The sequence below is a fragment of the Solea solea genome, chromosome 20 (genome assembly GCF_958295425.1).
Source record: "Solea solea chromosome 20, fSolSol10.1, whole genome shotgun sequence".
NCBI lineage: Eukaryota > Metazoa > Chordata > Actinopteri > Pleuronectiformes > Soleidae > Solea > Solea solea.
In genome coordinates this window covers 10,864,681-10,882,800 of record NC_081153.1, presented here as the reverse complement: position 1 = coordinate 10,882,800, position 18,120 = coordinate 10,864,681, and the positions used below count along the sequence as shown (strand labels likewise).

General features: G+C 44.8%; 2 protein-coding genes across 2 annotated transcripts in view; one reads left to right on the top strand and one right to left on the bottom strand.

Moving 5' to 3' along the window:
* col16a1 (collagen, type XVI, alpha 1) overlaps positions 1–10,201 on the top strand; it is a 59,064-nt gene extending 48,863 nt beyond the window's left edge. Inside the window, exons 52-59 of the mRNA XM_058619946.1 lie at positions 3,491–3,580; positions 3,686–3,721; positions 3,844–3,888; positions 5,092–5,289; positions 5,476–5,539; positions 5,710–5,886; positions 6,330–6,407; positions 8,078–10,201. Of these exons, the coding sequence (XP_058475929.1) occupies positions 3,491–3,580; positions 3,686–3,721; positions 3,844–3,888; positions 5,092–5,289; positions 5,476–5,539; positions 5,710–5,886; positions 6,330–6,407; positions 8,078–8,271 (882 nt within the window). The 3' untranslated portion in view covers positions 8,272–10,201. The remainder of the gene's footprint in view (positions 1–3,490; positions 3,581–3,685; positions 3,722–3,843; positions 3,889–5,091; positions 5,290–5,475; positions 5,540–5,709; positions 5,887–6,329; positions 6,408–8,077) is intronic.
* A 254-nt stretch (positions 10,202–10,455) lies between these two features.
* col9a2 (procollagen, type IX, alpha 2) overlaps positions 10,456–18,120 on the bottom strand; it is a 34,364-nt gene continuing 26,699 nt past the window's right edge. The window contains exons 20-32 of the mRNA XM_058620081.1: positions 14,693–14,737; positions 14,527–14,580; positions 14,399–14,452; positions 14,261–14,314; positions 14,110–14,181; positions 13,705–13,740; positions 13,550–13,594; positions 13,227–13,259; positions 12,993–13,139; positions 12,822–12,876; positions 12,479–12,661; positions 12,314–12,391; positions 10,456–11,758 (exon numbers count right to left, since the gene is read on the bottom strand). Coding sequence (XP_058476064.1) covers positions 11,553–11,758; positions 12,314–12,391; positions 12,479–12,661; positions 12,822–12,876; positions 12,993–13,139; positions 13,227–13,259; positions 13,550–13,594; positions 13,705–13,740; positions 14,110–14,181; positions 14,261–14,314; positions 14,399–14,452; positions 14,527–14,580; positions 14,693–14,737 — 1,062 coding nt within the window. The 3' untranslated portion in view covers positions 10,456–11,552. The remainder of the gene's footprint in view (positions 11,759–12,313; positions 12,392–12,478; positions 12,662–12,821; positions 12,877–12,992; positions 13,140–13,226; positions 13,260–13,549; positions 13,595–13,704; positions 13,741–14,109; positions 14,182–14,260; positions 14,315–14,398; positions 14,453–14,526; positions 14,581–14,692; positions 14,738–18,120) is intronic.

The window sequence follows — 18,120 nt, the reverse complement described above, 5'->3', positions numbered from 1 at the left end:
AGTGCCCCTGTGATTCTGAGAGCTGTGTTGTCTGGAGCCTAGTGCTCCTGGTAGGGTCTCCCAAGGCAAATTGGTCTCAGCGGAGGGGCCTGACGAAGAATGGTTCAAAGACCTCATGAAAAAACAACAGAGGAAGAGAGTGACCCTGCCCGGAGGAAGCCCGGGGCCCCCGCCTGGAGCCAGGCCCAGACGGAGGGCCCGTGAGCGAACGCCTGGTGGCCGGGTCTACCACGGGGCCCGGCCGGGCACAGCCCGAACAAGTCCCGTGGCCTCTTCATCGTCCTCCTGTGGACCCACCACCTGCAGGGAGATCGACTGGGGTCGGGTGCGCTGCCACATGGGTGGCGGTGAAGGTCGGGGATCTCGACGTACTGGACCTGGGCGGCAGAAGCTGGTTCTGGGGACATGGAACGTCACCTCGCTGTGGGGGAAAGAGCCGGAGCTTGTGCGGGAGATGGAGCGCTACCAATTAGATCTGGTGGGGCTTACCTCCACGCACAGCCTTGGCTCTGGAACCACACTCCTGGATAGGGGTTGGAAGTTATTCTTCTCTGGAGTTGCCCAGGGTGTAAGGCGCCGGGCGGGCGTGGGGATACTCACAAGCCCCCGGCTGAGCGCCGCTGTGTTGGAGTTTACCCCGGTGGACGAGAGGGTCGCCTCCCTGCGCCTTAGGGTTGCGGGGGGGAAAGCCCTGACTGCTGTTTGTGCTTATGCACCGAACAGCAGCTCGGAGTACCCGGCCTTCTTGGAGGCCCTAGATGGAGTCCTGCAAGGGGCTCCGTCGGGGGACTCCATAGTTCTGCTGGGAGATTTCAACGCGCACGTGGGCAGCGATGGGGAAACCTGGAGAGGCGTGATTGGGAAGAACGGCCTACCTGATCTAAATCAGAGTGGTCGTTTGTTATTGGATTTCTGTGCAAGTCATGGACTATCCATAACAAACACCATGTTCGAGCATAAGGACGCTCATAAGTGTACTTGGTACCAGAGTGTCCTTGGCCGAAGGTCGATGATCGATTTTGTGATCGTTTCATCTGATCTAAGGCCGCATGTTCTGGACACTCGGGTGAAGAGAGGGGCAGAGCTGTCAACTGATCACCATCTGGTGGTGAGTTGGGTCAGAGGATGGGGGAGGACTCTGGATAGACCTGGTAAACCCAAACGTGTAGTGCGGATGAACTGGGAACGTCTGGAGGATGCCCCTGTCCGAGAGGCCTTCAACTCTCACCTCCGGCGGAGCTTTTCCTGTATCCCTGTGGAGGCTGGGGACATTGAACCTGAATGGGCAGTGTTCAAAGACTCTATTGTGAAAGCTGTAGTGGAGAGCTGTGGCTCCAGGGCTTTAGGTGCCTCAAGGGGCGGTAACCCTCGAACATCGTGGTGGACACCGGTGGTCAGGGAAGCTGTCCGACTGAAGAAGGAGTGTTTCCGGGATATGTTATCCCGGAGGACTCCTGAGGCAGTTGCAAGGTATCGACGGGCCCGAAGGGCGGCAGCCTCTGCTGTGGCAGACGCAAAGCAGCGGGTATGGGAGAAGTTCGGAGAGGACATGGAGAAGGACTATCGGTCGGCACCAAGGCGTTTCTGGAAAACCATTCGGGGCCTCAGGAGGGGAAAGCGGGGGACCATCCAAGCTGTGTACAGTAAGGATGGGACACTGTTGACCTCGACTGAGGAGGTAACCGGACGGTGGAAGGAACACTTTGAGGAACTCCTGAATCCGACATCTGCACCCTCTGTGGTGGAGGCAGAGAGGGAGGCTGATGGGGGATCATCGTCAATCTCCCTGAGGGAGGTCACTGAGGTGGTTAAACAACTCCGCAGTGGCAAGGCCCCAGGGGTTGATGAGATCCGCCCAGAAATGCTGAAGGCTCTGGGTGTGGAGGGGCTGTCTTGGATGACACGTCTCTTCAACATTGCGTGGAGGTCGGGGTCAGTGCCAAAGGAGTGGCAAACTGGGGTGGTGGCCCCCCTTTTCAAAAAGGGGGACCTGAGAGTGTGTGCCAATTACCGGGGCATCACACTTCTCAGCCTCCCTGGTAAGGTTTACTCCAAGGTACTGGAAAGGAGGGTTCGACCGGTTGTCGAACCTCAGATTCAAGAGGAACAATGCGGATTCCGTCCTGGTCGTGGAACAACGGACCAGCTCTTTACTCTTGCAGGGATCCTGGAGGGGGCCTGGGAGTACGCCCATCCAGTCTACATGTGTTTTGTGGACCTGGAGAAGGCGTATGATCGGGTTCCCAGGGAGATACTGTGGGAGGTGCTGCGGGAGTATGGGGTGAGGGGGGCACTACTTAGGGCCATCCAATCCCTATACGCCCAAAGTATGAGCTGTGTCAGGGTTCTCGGCACAAAATCAGGCCTGTTTCCTGTGGGTGTTGGCCTTCGCCAGGGCTGCGCTTTATCACCAATCCTGTTTGTGATTTTCATGGACAGGATATCGAGGCGTAGTCGTGGGGGAGAGGGGTTGTGGTTTGGCGGGCTTGAGATCACGTCGCTGCTTTTTGCAGATGATGTGGTCCTCATGGCTTCGTCGGCCTGCGACCTTCAGCGCTCACTGGATCGGTTCGTGGCCGAGTGTGAAGCGGTCGGGATGAGGATCAGCACCTCTAAGTCTGAGGCCATGGCTCTTAGCAGGAAACCGGTGGATTGCCTTCTCCGGGTAGGGAATGACTCCTTGCCCCAGGTGAAGGAGTTCAAGTATCTCGGGGTCTTGTTCACGAGTGAGGGGACGAGGGAGCCGGAGATGGGCCGGAGAATCGGAGCGGCTGGTGCGGTACTGCATTCGCTTTACCGCACAGTTGTGACGAAAAGGGAGCTGAGCCGGAAGGCAAAGCTCTCGATCTACCGGTCAGTCTTCGTTCCCATCCTCACCTATGGTCATGAAGGTTGGGTCATGACCGAAAGAACGAGATCGCGGGTACAAGCGGCCGAAATGGGATTCCTCAGGAGAGTGGCTGGCTTTTCCCTTAGAGATAGGGTGAGAAGCTCGGTCATCCGGGGGGAGCTCGGAGTAGAACCGCTGCTCCTTCACGTTGAAAGGAGCCAGTTGAGGTGGTTCGGGCATCTGGTGAGGATGCCTCCTGGGCGCCTCCCAAGGGAGGTATATCAGGCACGTCCAGCTGGGAGGAGGCCTCGGGGTAGACCTAGGACAAGGTGGAGAGATTACATCTCCACTCTGGCCTGGGAACGCCTCGGGATCCCTCAGTCGGAGCTGGTCAATGCGGCTCAGGAAAAGGAAGTTTGGGGTCCCTTGCTGAAACTGCTGCCCCCGCGACCCGGCCCCGGATAAGCGGAGGATGATGATGATGATGATGATGATGATGATGATAAAGATTCACAATTTTAAATTAATGTACCTTAAAGTGTTGGGAGTACTATTATGTACTGTTGGTGTGTGAGTGTGTTTGTGTGAGAGCACACAAGGGATTGAAACAACAATTGCTGCTCACAAGTGTCTTGAAAAATCTCTTTCTGTCTTCTTCAGGGGATACAAGGAGATAAGGGCAAGGATGGTGACAGGGGACTCCCAGGAATTGGAGGTCCTCCAGGACCCCCTGGACACCCAGGAATTATGGTCTGTACATGTTATCATGTGTCTATTTCCAAATGAAAATGTAATGAAACATCATTCAAAATGCTAGCTTTGGTGAGCTCACTTTGTTTGATTTTTGTCTTTTAGGGTGAGCCAGGCAATGATGGTGCTGCTGGTAAAGATGTGAGTACTGTCTGTTTTTAGGGATTCTTTCTCATGTACAGGATTACGGTGACAAGAGTAATGGGGCGTGTGTGCGTTTGTCATTCCTTCACGGATATTTCTGTGTTTTTGTATTTTTACAGGGAACTCCTGGGCAGCCGGGTGAAAATGGGCAGCATGGTCAAAAGGTAAAAGCTGACTACAATACAGTGGGTTTGTGTGTGTGTGTGTGTGTGTGAACAACACGAGCATTAGCAAGCCATTGCCTCCACAGATTGCTGTTGTCTCTTTTTTTTAGTTCAGGGAGACTCTAGTTGTCGCTCTTCCATGCTGAACATACCCGCTCTCCCTCATTTCTGCATATTCAGCACCTGCACTTAACACAGTCATCGGTTCACAAACTCTCCGACCCCTCCCACCAACGCCCTCCTTCATCCTCACCTCAGGTCGCCGTTTGCCAAAAAAGGCAGCAGGCCACCTGTGCCACCCTCTGTGACTGCACAGCCTGTTGGATCTGGCCTCATACACAGCTTACAGTACCATAGGTGGATAAAGTGATAAAGTTATTCGCCTACCTCTGGCATAATGCTATTAAGCATGAGGGGAGATGCTAGATGAGGCCATTTGTCACGCTGACAGGACGGCATTGTCAGGGTTTTAGCTGCACAGAAGAGGAGAACGGGAGAGAGACAAGAACGGACTCCGCCATTCTTCTCCATTCTCCCTATTTCAAGAGCCACCTGTCTGTCTCTGACATGTAAACATTAGATGTGCATTATGGGTTGCTTTGTCCCCCATAAATCACTGTCGCTAATGTAGCGGCACTGTATTGTAAGGGTGTTTTGACGCAACCTGAATGATGAGCTCTGTCCGTGGTGTGGAAAGTGATATAGATGCAGCCAAAAGCTGTTTTTTTTGGGTTTTTTTTATAAAACAGGGTTAATAAAGATCTTACAGTGTGTCATAAAATTAGCCATCAGTTGTGGTATCTTTGTCACCCAACCCTTAGCAAGAAAGCAAATGTGCTTTTATTCCAAAATAATTTTTATTACTTTTACTTCATTTTCTCTTTTATCAAAAAAGGTTGGATTAAGGCCTGGATTAAATGTCAGGTGAATGGCAGTTTTGTTAGAAAAATGATTACTTTTTCGAAAGAAATGTCAGTTTTGTTTTAGAAAAAGTACTACTTTGAAGCATTATTAAAGATACAATTAAATTGTAATTGCATACTATTATGAGAAGACTAATCTGCGATAAATTAATTGATTGATAATGAGTTTTAAAAAGTTAAAAATGTACTATATAATTGGTGATAATGAGGTTCAAATTCCAAATTCTTCTTTATCTGAAATCCCTGACTTCAATTAAACTTGTCTGTGTTTATGTCCCAGGGTGAAGCAGGAGCCCCAGGCCAGAGGGGTTCTCCAGGCGAGAGAGGCCGCCCGGGGCCTCCTGGTGGTGGCGGGTACCACCACTCCAAGGATGCACAGCCCATGATTGGAGCAGTCGGACCCAGAGGGGAGAGGGGAAGCCCAGGCTCGTCGGGGACCCCCGGGCTCCCTGGACCTCCAGGTTCACCAGGAAATGACGTAAGACACAATTGGTGTTACGCTCACTATGCTATTAGTAACTTTTAATCATCTCACTCAGTACAGTGACTTAAGGCACTCACGGGCTCCAGCTGCTCTTGTAAATAATTAATTTTCTAATTATCAACGTTGATTAATCTTCGCCATGTTGTTTTTCTCCCTTATTTCTCCTCTAACTTGTCACAGGCTGTAGTCAATTATGACGATATCAAAGGCTTCATCCGCCAGCAGGTCATCAAGATCTTTGACGGTAAGAGTGCAGCTCATCTCTGTTTTGTTGAGCAAGTCTTTCCCGTCCATTTCCAACACTTGAGGTGCCTTTTCCCTTTAGATGTTTTTCCATGGCTCCCACTGGGAGACCACAGCTGTCGTCACCAAGAAAACCTTTGTTTCTTGTTGCATATTTCCCCCTTTCCCCAGAGAGAATGGCCTACTACATGTCTCGCATGCAGATGCCAGTAGAGATGGTGGCGTCCCCAGGTCGGCCCGGGCCTCCAGGGAAAGATGGTTCTCCGGGTAATCCTGGCACCCCAGGTGCACCTGGCCTCCCAGGACAGATTGGCAGGCAAGGCCGATCAGGTCCCCAAGGACCTCCAGGTGAGTCTTTATCACCGCTTTCCGCAACATCTTAACCCTACAACTCTGTTTTGTGCGTACATGCAGGTGTATAATGTCTCTTCTTGTTCAGGATGAGAAGCTGGGTGATGTGTAAGAGCTAACTGGCCCCGCAAACAGTGGTTCAAGTGTTATTAGATAGTTATCTTGGCAGAATATCAGAATCAGAAGAAACTATAATATCACTGTTACTCATTAAGCCAAAACAGGTTAGCATGTTGTGTCGCTATATGCTCACCATAGCAAAACTTGTCTACAGTCTACTGTACATTCCGTAAACTTAGGGGCCACTTTTCTGGCCACGGCTGGTCGCACAGATATGAAAATGTCACTACTTTTTGGAAATGCAGTGAGGCACTGTCAAAACCCATGAGCCCACGATTTGTTGTCAGCTGTGGCTAAAAGGTGTGACTTTCCCCCTGAAGGAGTACATGGACCACGTGGAGAAAAAGGAGATAAGGGTCTTGGAGAGATGGGAGATGTGGGACCGCCAGGAGCACCAGGTAATGAAGCCCACTTGTCTATGAAGTCATATAGTGGCACGTGTGAGCTTACATACAGTAGACCTATATAATCAGTAATATGGGAAGTCCTCGGCTAAACAAGTGCTATGTTTAGCACATTTTACAATAGAGTTTTCATATCACAATAAATCTTCCCTGTCTTCTCTTTTATCTGCTGTAATCATCCGCCTGTATTTCAGTGTTTTGAGCGCGCGCATCAAGCCACATCTGTTGCTAGACCCCATGCTAATGTTAAATCACATAAACGATGCCAATTAGTCAGAAAGTTTCCACTGTTGTTGATTAGTAAAATTGCCTGCATAATAAAGGTCTTCTTTTTTTTTTTCTTTCTTTCTTTTCTTTTTTTTCCCCAATTTTAAATAAAAAATGAACAGACTAGCAATCAGCCAAATTAACATCTGAACTGCCTCAATCATAACACATTTCAGATAGCATTTGCTAAATTAGCAAATTAGGGATCTGCAATTTGCAAGGAGCGGTTTATTTCATTTGTGGATGAAACAGCAGTCGCACTCGCAGCAAATTATCTAAACGAGGATTGAATGTTTGTTTCGTGTTTCTCTCATGTTCCTCTGATTAATAATAATAACATCACTTGTCAGTGAGTGCTCTCGTTGCTATTATTTAAAACAGTGTATAGTTGTAATTCCTTTGTACACTACATTGTACACTTAACTAATGTCTTTAAAGGTACAATGTGTAACATGTTTGCTACATTTATTGGTGAAGTTACATGTTGTTACTGGCTTTCCCTCACCTCATTGTTGGAGAAGCCTTCAGTTAGCATTAAAACTCAAGGGATGTTTAGTTTGTCCATTGTGGGCTACTGTAATAAAAAAAAAACATGGCGGTCCAAAATGGCGGCAGATGTAGAGCTGAACTTTCTCTTGATATAAATATAAAAGGCTCAGTAGTGCTGTGAGCCTTTATGTCTTTATCTATATGCTAAAATTAATGCTAAAATGCTTCATTACCCCCAGTAAAGCTCTGGGGTAATGAAAACTAAAAAAAAAATTGGTGATTGTACCCTTAAGTCAAAGTGTTTTTAAATTTCTGCCTCAAGAAAACAATTCCACCTTCATTTTACACGCAGGACCTTTAAATAAACGTTCAAAGGATTAGTTTGACATCAGAGAATATGTGAATATTGATGAAACTGCTGGTTGATAAGAAGGAACAGCTAGAATAACACTTCCTTCCTGCATCTCTGAAGATCATTAACACACAATTGACACAATTACCCGCCCTTTGTTTTGTGAGAACTTTTGACAAACATTCATGTCAGTCTACCCCATTTTTCTAGCACAGTATCTCAACGGTATGAAAGTTACCTTGGACTCACTGATGAAATGATTACAAAGTCAAGGTCACCTCACAAATGCTTTTCTTTTTTTCCTTTTTTTTGCCGTGTAAATGCAATATCTTAGTACCACAAGAGAATCTTAAAATGGGTTATTGGTAGACATTGAAAATATTACCCATACTACCTAAAGCCACACTGGTCAGCAAAGGTATATATCTCACTTTCTGAATGTGTTAAAATGACATAATTTGATAATTGTTTTTGAATATAGTCCCTTTAAGTTTAAATTAAGTACCAAAGCAGTTATAGTATGATTTTGACATGTCTATTTCTTCTTTTATTCCAGGTGTCCCAGGTCCACCTGGTTATGGTAAGATGGGACCTCCAGGTTCCGTTGGCCAGCAGGGTGTTCCTGGAATCCCAGGACCCTCTGGTCAGCCCGGTTCAAAGGGAAATGATGGCCGGTGTAATCCTGGAGACTGTATGAGCCATCAAGTAGAGTACAGCCCCAAGGGCCCACCGATGAAGGGCCCCTGGTAGAGGGTGTAGAAGAGGAGAAGGGGGGACTGAAGCGAAGAGACTATGGGAAAAGATAGAATGCTAAAGAACACGATCCAAAGTTACTGAATTTGATGAAATAAATGAGTCGCCGTTGTTGTTGAGTTGCATAGATTTTACCCACACAGATTTTTTTTTACTGTAGTTCTGAGCAAAGATCCACTAGTTGTTTAAAGGGCCCCACTGGAACTGAACGACAGAACACCAGCAGTACATTTTTATATTGTCATTTTTTCTTCTTCTTTTTTTTTTTTTCCATGAATGCCAATTTATTGCTGTATTACTGCCTCTTATTTCCTCTCTGTGTTTCACTTCTTTTGTACACTTTCAAACAACCCAGGAGAGGTGACAAGAATCACAATCTGTATTTCCTTCTCCTTGATTAATTCTGGCCTCCTCTGCTTTTTGTTTTTTCATCTCTCTCTCTCTCTCTCTCTCTTCCCAAAAGCTGTAGGAAGAGAATACACAATTACTGTAGCACTTTGCTCCCACCTCTCATATCTTTTCCTTTGTCGCTGAATCCCATTTGGATAACATCCTATTCATTTCATTGCATTCTCTGTCTCAGTGCCTGAGGTGTGATACATATTTGAATTCGACTCGTAAGAGAACATCCCTAGAATTGTATCCCAGTTTTGCAGAAGCATAAGTCACAAACTTGCGTTCATACTCCCTTTGACTGTTTTGTATATATTTATATTTATATATATAGTGGCTTTTGATACTTTTTTCAAAGGATTTGATAAAAATGCATACACATGTCTCGGCGCTAGTTTTTCAGTGTCGGTGGTTGTTCGGCACGAAATGCCACAGGGATATTTTTCTAAGGTCTATAAGCTTTCATAAAGAAGTAATGTGCTTGGTAAAAGACAAAGTATTTATAGGAGAAAATTGCATTTACACACACAGACGCACACACACAGAAAAAAAACCATATTGGCTATTGTAATTTCTGCGCTAAATCCAATTTTGCTAATTTTAACTGCACTTTGTGGAAATGCAGCCATTCTCGAACATCTCATCTCATTTTCTATTCCAAAATAGCAATCTGTAATGGCCATCTGCTCCACCAGGCACTTGTTTAAGAAGATGTGAGCAATAATTGAGCCCATTCACCACAGGTACTGTAATGCAACATACTTAGCGTGGCCACCAAACCCCCCCCATCATTCACACACACGAGGGCAAAGAAATTGCTCATAAAAGTGTCGCAAATGGCTTTTGTGGTTTTAAATGATGTTAAATGGGGGGGGGGGGATATCATTTGCATCTCTGTCTCTCTCGCATTTTGAATCATTAATGCGTCTTTACCACCTCCGTGGTTTTAAAGTAGCTTCTTCAAAGAGGCTGTCACATCGCGTGGTTCCCGCTGTCAACCTGTGTTGTCGCAAACGCCTCTCGAATAGTGTTCATTCATGGACAGACGAGACCGTACAGACACTGGGCCTCTGGGCACAGAGCGGTAAAAGACCCCCCCCACCACCACCACCACCACCTCTCCTACACAGTGGTACATCCAGGCTAATGTCAGTTGTGTGCCTCTTTTGTTGTTCTTTTATAATGCTTTGTTTTGTCTAATGCATTCTTATGTTTCTTTATGGATGGTTTATGTCTCTTATGTACTCGGTCTGCACAATGTTGTGGTCTTTTGTTCCTCTTTACGGCGAATTGATTGACTCTCCCGGTAACAAACGTTAACTGTCACTTTAAACAAAGGCTGTGGCCCCCCTGCTGCCCCCTTTTTTGTGCCCAGTTGGCCCCGTTCAGCAGTGCATCTGTGGATCCATCAACTCAACCGTCATCGTCATTGTTGTTGCAAGAAAAAAAGAAAAAGAAAAGTGTCTTAAATATGTTGTTTTTATGAAACATTTGTGAAAGAAAAACATAATTTTTAAAAGCAGAATTGCATAAATGTGTTTGTCGTTTCCTTTCCGCAGAAACACGCACGTTCACGTACATTAAGAGTCTCATTCGTGTCGTGCAACTTTGCGGCGTCGGCGGCACTGCAATAATGTTGACAAAAGCGCGCGAGTGTCTGCAGCTTCGCCGGGAGTTTATTTATATACGATATCAAGTTCGGAAAAGTAGAAATGAAAAGGAGCTGAAAAAGAGGTGAGTCAGACCACAGACATTCATTTGCATTCCCCCAGATGATACAGAAGAACATTGGACTTTACAAAAGGTTCCTTTTTATTTGTTTGGGTTTACCTGAACAGCCAGACAATAGCCCTCTTTACAGATGATTATATAGAACAATAAATAGTTTTTTTTGGTGATGAAAATAAATCAGTCATTAAATCGCTGACACCCTGTAGAAAGTTGACAGTGGCATAGGAGGCACAATTGGACTAGTGACTGATTCATTTTGAGGGAAAGTCATTATTTCTGCAGGAACTTTTTATTACTCACTGAATTCATTAACACAGGATTTTTATTATTTTTTTTGTTGGTGCATATCAAAACCCATTCCTTTTCCTCTACATAATAATCAACACGCATTTACAAAGATTTACAGCACTGCATTGTGGGAGATGGGAGTATCCATTGGGATATGCTGTTGCCAGGCAACAAGAGGAAGAGATAAAGCTAGTCGTTAGTTTCTAAAATGAGACTAGGGTAGAAGGGGGGGGGGCAATGTACACACGAGGTAAATCACTCAAGCTGACGGATGAAAATTATACATTTTACAAGACAGTACTAACTGTGAATTTGGCTGTGATCGTTTATTTTCCCTACACTCTAAGGCATCGGACGTGATGCTGTGTGATGACAAACTCCAATACAGAATACCGCACACATAAAAGCATTTAAAGTGACCTTGGTGTAAAAGTGTCTTTTCGTGACACAGTTTTCGGATTCCCGCGGCTCAGGCACACTGATGGCTGGGTGCAAAGCGAGACGCGAGACAAATGTGTTCCTGTTTCACTTAACGGAAAACAGGCTTCAATGTTGTAAATGGGACTGACATCCTCCTCAAAAAAACACAGGAGAAAGGATGTGTGTGTGTGTGTGTGTGTGGCTGGAAGCTGCTGCTGTCATCGTGATCTACGGGGATTAAGATCAAAGTATGTCCCACCAGTCAAAAAATGTATGATTGTGAGTTTCAGGAAGAGGGACGCCATACATCCAGTCACTATTTCTGTCCCCCAACCGAGAAGAGTTGTCTCTCTCTCTCTCTCTCTCTCTCCCCCTCTTCTTCCTCCGTCTCTCTCTCCCTCTCTCTCCCTGGAGATGCTGTGAGCTGCTTGTGGAGAGATGCACCTCTAAACACTGGGTCCCTTGATTGTTCCCGCCTCCTGTAGTCTCGGCGAGGTGTATGCGGATGCGGCCAGACACATTGCCGCCTCGCAGTAGCCCGGCAGACCTTGTGCACCCACTGCACCAGGGAGACCGTTGTTTCCGGCTGATCCCTGAGGTCCTCTCTCACCGTGTTTACCATCCCGGGCCACACCATCCACACCGCCAGGACCTGTGGATGGAGACAATTTTTCTTTGGTAAAAGTATTGTGAGAGCATTTTATTTCCCCCACAGTTTGAATTAGGGTCTACCTTTGAAATCTTATTACGCTCTCGTTCAAGAGCATCTGTTAAACGACTGGAGTTAATGGTGCTTATTAAATGCCTTGAAGCGAACTCTCCTGTGGCAAGCTCTGTAATGTCAAGTCCTTCAGTTATGTCCGTCCCCCCCACGCCCCCCATTTCTGACCTTTGTTCGGCATATATTTGGGTGGTTTTATATTTTTACATGCGGCAGAATTACATTTAAAAAGTGGACGAGTATTCTCGTTTGTTGGATCTCAGTTAAACCCATCAGTTGTGATGGGAAGTCTATGATTCATCATGAAAACCTTTTCCTGAGGACCTCATGGTCTCAGGTCTTCTTCAACTGAGCACGATGTCAGTTTTGTAATTTGTGTTTAATAAATGATAAACACGGCAGATTTAGATATTGTCAAAAAAGCAGAGGTCTGATGCCCATAGGTGACATCACTGCCAGTCCTTACCAGTTGTTGCTTATTCTTACCTGGTATTCCAGGAGGTCCTGGTGCTCCTGGGTGAGGTTTACCAGGATCTCCCCTCTCTCCCTTTGCTCCTCTCTTCCCTGTGGAAGATCTCATATGTCAGTTTTTTTGCTTTACAATAGTCAACTTTTAACTATGCAATAAAACCATACTCTGTTTTTTTTCACCTTTAAGCCCAGTGTTTCCAATCTGTCCCACTTCTCCCATCATACCAGGAATGCCTCGAGTACCTGGCAAACCATGTGGCCCCTGAGGGCCAGGTCCACCTGGATTACCCGGGGGCCCTGGAGGTCCCATGACACCTGCCCCGCCGTGCACGTCCCTCCTGGCCGCCAATGCGGCTAGCCTCTCTGTAACCCGGGAGCCAATGTCATCGTTTTGTGATTAAATTACATCTGATGAAGGGCGACTGATTGCACAGGAGATGAAAGCAGTTTCGGGGAAATGAGCTAATCTAATCTAATCTCCCCCATGGACATCAAAGGTGAATATTCGAGTCGGGAAACTCACCCTGCAACATCTTCAACACCACTTCGATAATATGCTGGTCAGATGAGTCGCGGCCCTGGAAAAAGGAGACACTGAGCGTTAATAAGAGACAGCATACATCCACGCATGTCGTGGACATAGTATGTAGTATAGCAAGTATGTAGTATGGATACTACGCATATGACCACTTACTGAGGGCCCCTCTATGCCAGGCATGCCAGGTACTCCTCGCTCTCCATTGAGTCCCCTAGGACCAGGAAGTCCTGGTGGCCCCTGGTCCCCTGGTTTACCAGGATCTCCAGTGGGCCCATTGTACCCAAGGTCTCCCCGAACTCCTTGCTGTGAGGAGAAGAAGAGAGACAATGAAAGACGTGGTATTAAAGAAAAGGAAGCTAATAAAGGAAGGAAGAAGTATTTGATCCTCACCTGTCCTTTAGGCCCAGGTTCACCAGACAATCCCTGTCGAGGAGAATATGTATATTCATCATTTCTGCCTCACAGACAACTCGCTGAGCTATGTCATGTAAATAGATAGATCGGCCATCTGGATTATTCACAGGAATTTGCATGCCCAAAACTCCTCAATGGTCACAGCATTTTCTGCAACGCGTCATTCTACGCCGCTGCCCTTTAAGAACCACAAGCTTTAATCGAAAGATGGAAAGTTTCACTTTCTTCGGGGTTCCTAAAAAAAAAAACAACTGAAAAGTTCCAGAGAGCGACGGGGGTTGCGCTGTAATGAGTTTTACCTTTTCACCTTTCTCGCCAGCCAATCCCTCAACGCCGGGGTCACCCTGCAAGTGACAGAGAGTGAGAGAAGAATGACTTGAGGAATAGCTTTTGTCAGCATCACGCCGGTACATGAGAACGATGTGGCTTTTTCCCGAGCAAAATATGCACTCACAAAATCTCCCTTTGAGCCAGGTTTTCCTTGGAAGCCCTGGAAATAAAAATAAAAAAATCATGTAAATGTATGTTTATGCCGCATCGTCATTCAAGCAAGTGACAAAGTGAGACGGATGTGATTGTATATCTAAAATGAGGAAGATATGGACGTGTATATACCTCCATTAACGCTACAGCATTTCAACAGGTGACTGGTTTTAATGGCGCGGCTGATCAATGCATACTGACATATTCATATTCATATTCACAGCTTCGTGGGACTTTTCATTCTTGGTTGAACACTGCCCCCTATGTACTAGTGTGTGTTACTGAAGTCTTTGAGGTATCTTTGAGTACAGACAATGATGCACAAAGTGTGACAAATAAATCCATGTTTGTTCATGCACACGACACACTCACTGACCTTGTCTCCCTTGATCCCACTAAGGCCCTGGGCACCTGGGACACCGATGGGCCCTCTCTCTCCTTTGCTGCCCTGTGAGTACAGAGCAGCAACATGATTTAGAACCACAGTGTGAAACCAGCTCGTGCTGACACAATGCAATGCAACTTACAGGTTTGCCAACGACTCCCTGTGGCCCAGCCGGTCCCCGCTGGCCTCTGTCACCCTACAGAAATCAGCGAAAGATCAGTAAATGGGCCTTAAATAAACAGCGTGTTTGTGTTTTAATGTTACAGTTCTTCATTTGTACCTTGGGCCCAGGTATTCCTTCCATGCCAGGCTCACCAGGAAGACCAGGTTCACCCTAGGAGAATGCAGTAAAAGTACAATTACTCACCGCAGTATAAAAAAAAAAAAAAAAAAAGGGAATATGTTTACCAGTGGTCCAGATGCACCCTGCGCGCCAACATGACCTCGCGGTCCAGGCTCTCCCTATCATCAAGGACAGAGTGGAAAAGAGAAGGGGGGGTTGATTAGACGAGGTGTACAAAAAGTGAAAGAGTTCAATATAACATGATGTGGTATGAGTTGGTAAAAGGCTTACCTTATCTCCAGGTCCACCTTTCGCCCCAGGACCGCCAGGCAATCCCTACAGAGAGAAGTGACAAGACTAGAATTACAAAGAGTCAAAGTTATTGTTGCCGTATCTTGTGCTTCCTGGTTGTACCGAGTACAAAAAGTGAAAACTATGTGGCTGCAGTGTTGTTGGCTTTAACCTCTTGTATGTTGTAATTCTGACAGTAACATGTGAACTTAATTCATATACCTTATAGTGTAAATATAAATTTTGGAAATATGGGGGAGTATGACCTGAAAATGGTTTTGAGTGATGGATGTGGATATTACACTGTGGGTGCAGGTAGTGGGTGGTTATATAGCGGATGTCTGGTAGAACAATCATGATAATAATGACAGAAATAAGCCTTGCTGCAGTGGTGGTCATTGCCATGCATAGACTCCTTTCATAGTGTGTGCATGTGTATGTGTAGAGAGAGAGATAGTATATCATAGTTCTGCAAATATCGCTGGTTTAAAGGCCCTTACAATTGATATTGCTCAAAATAACTATACATCTTCCAAATGTTTAAATGAATTGGGTAAATTGAAAGATTTTTACAGCCCACTCTGGGCCCTTTTGGACGACATACTATACTCTGACTTTTTTGACCGTTTCTGGAAGACATACTATACTATGACTTTTTTGACCGTTTCTGGAAGACATACTATACTATGACTTTTTTGACCGATTCTGGACGACATACTATACTATGACTTTTTTGACCGATTCTGGAAGACATACTATACTATGACTTTTTTGACCGTTTCTGGACGACATACTATACTATGACTTTTTTGACCGATTCTGGACGACATACTATACTATGACTTTTTTGACCGTTTCTGGACGACATACTATACTATGACATTTTAAGGTGAGTTTGGACGACATACTATGCAAAGAAATTTTAAGGTGATTTTGGACGACATACTATACTATGACGGGCCACACGGTGGTGTAGTGGTTAGCACTCTCGCCTTGCAGCGAGAAGACCCGGGTTCGAGCCCCGGTTGGAACAAGGGCCTTTCTGCATGGAGTTTGCATGTTCTCCCCGTGTGTGCGTGGGTTCTCTCCGGGTTCTCCGGCTTCCTCCCACAGTCCAAAAACATGCAATGTGGGGATAGGTAAATTGGACACTCCAAATTGACCATAGGAGTGAGTGTGAGAGTGAATGGTTGTTTGTCTCTATCTGTGTGTGGCCCTGCGATGGACTGGCGAACTGTCCAGGGTGTACCCCGCCTATCGCCCGATGTAGCTGAGATTGGCACAGCACCCCCCGCGACCCTCTGGTGGAGGATAAAGCGGTAGATGATGACTGACTGACTATACTATGACATTTTTGACCGATTTTGGACGACATACTTTTTTGATGACTTTTTTGACCGATTTTGGACGAGATACTATACTATGAAATTTTAAGGTGATTTTGGACGACATACTGTACTAGGACTTTTTTGACCGATTTTCACCATAGGACATACTGTCCTATGACTTTTTTGACCGTTTTTGGACAACATACTATACTATGACTTTTTTGACCGTTTTTGGACAACATACTATACTATGACATTTTAAGGTGATTTTGGACGACATACTATACTATGACATTTTAAGGTGATTTTGCACGACATACTATACTATGACTTTTTTGACATATTTTGGACGACATACTATACTATGAAGTTTTTGACCGATTTTGGACGACATACCATACTATGATTTTTGTTCATATTTTTTTTTTTTCTTTCTTTTTAAGAGTTCAACATTGGTGATTCTGCATATATCTGTATATATGTTTGGTCTAGTGGTCTATGACTTAGACCTTTTCTTGGAGCCAGCCACTCCCCAGGGCAAGAGTTCAAATCCCACCCTTGACAGAAACTATCATGTTTTTGGTGTCATTTTGGACGACATACTATACTATGACTTTTTTGACCGTTTTTGGACGACATACTATACTATGACGTTTTTGGGCAATTTTGGACGACATACTATACTATGAAGTTTTTGACCGATTTTGGACGACATACCATACTATGATGTTTTTGACCGATTTTAGAGGACATACTATACTATGACATTTCTGAGTGATTTTGGACGACATACTATACTATGATGTTTATAAAAAAAAAAAAAAATTTCTTTGTCAGAGTTCAATATTGGTGGTTTTGTATCTACAAGTGTAAAACAAACACTCTACAGTGTGGCCTAGCGGTCTATGACACAGCCGTTTCTAGGTGCTAGCCTTCCCCACAGGACAAAGGTTCAAAACCCACTCTCGGCTGACAATGAAGATTCTGGTGTAACTTTGGACGACATACTATACTATGACATTTTAAGGTGATTTTGGACGACATACTATACTATGACTTTTTTGACCGATTTTGGACGACATACTATACTATGACGTTTTTGACGGATTCTGGACGACATACTATACTATGACGTTTTTGGGCAATTTTGGACGACATACTATACTATGACGTTTTTGACCGATTTTGGACGACATACCATACTATGATGTTTTTGACCGATTTTGGAGGACATACTATACTATGACATTTCTGAGTGATTTTGGACGACATACTATACTATGACATTTTTGACCGATTTTGGACGACATACTATACTATGACATTTTAAGTTGATTTTGGACGACATACTATACTATGACTTTTTTGACCGATTTTGGACGACATACTATACTATGACATTTTAAGGTGATTTTGGACGACATACTGTCCTATGACTTTTTTGACCGTTTTTGGACAACATACTATACTATGACATTTTAAGGTGATTTTGGACGACAGACTATACTATGACATTTTAAGGTGATTTTGCACGACATACTACACTATGACTTTTTTGACATATTTTGGACGACATACTATACTATGACGTTTTTGACCGATTTTGGACGACATACTATACTATGACATTTTAAGGTGAGTTTGGACGACATACTATACTAAGACATTTTTGACCGATTTTGGACGACATACTGTACTATGACTTTTTGGACATATTTTGGACGACATACTATACTATGACTTTTTTGACTGATTTTGGACGACATACTATACTTTGACATTTTTCACCGATTTTGGACGACATACTATACTATGACATTTTAAGTTGATTTTGGACGACATACTATACTATGACTTTTTTGACTGATTTTAGACGACATACTATACTATGACATTTTCGACCGATTTTGGACGACATACTATACGATGACATTTTAAGTTGATTTTGGACGACATACTATACTATGACTTTTTTGACTGATTTTAGACGACATACTATTCTATGACTTTTTTGACCGATTTTGGGCGACATACTATACTATTACTTTTTTGACATATTTTGGACGACATACTATACTATGACATTTTTCACCGATTTTG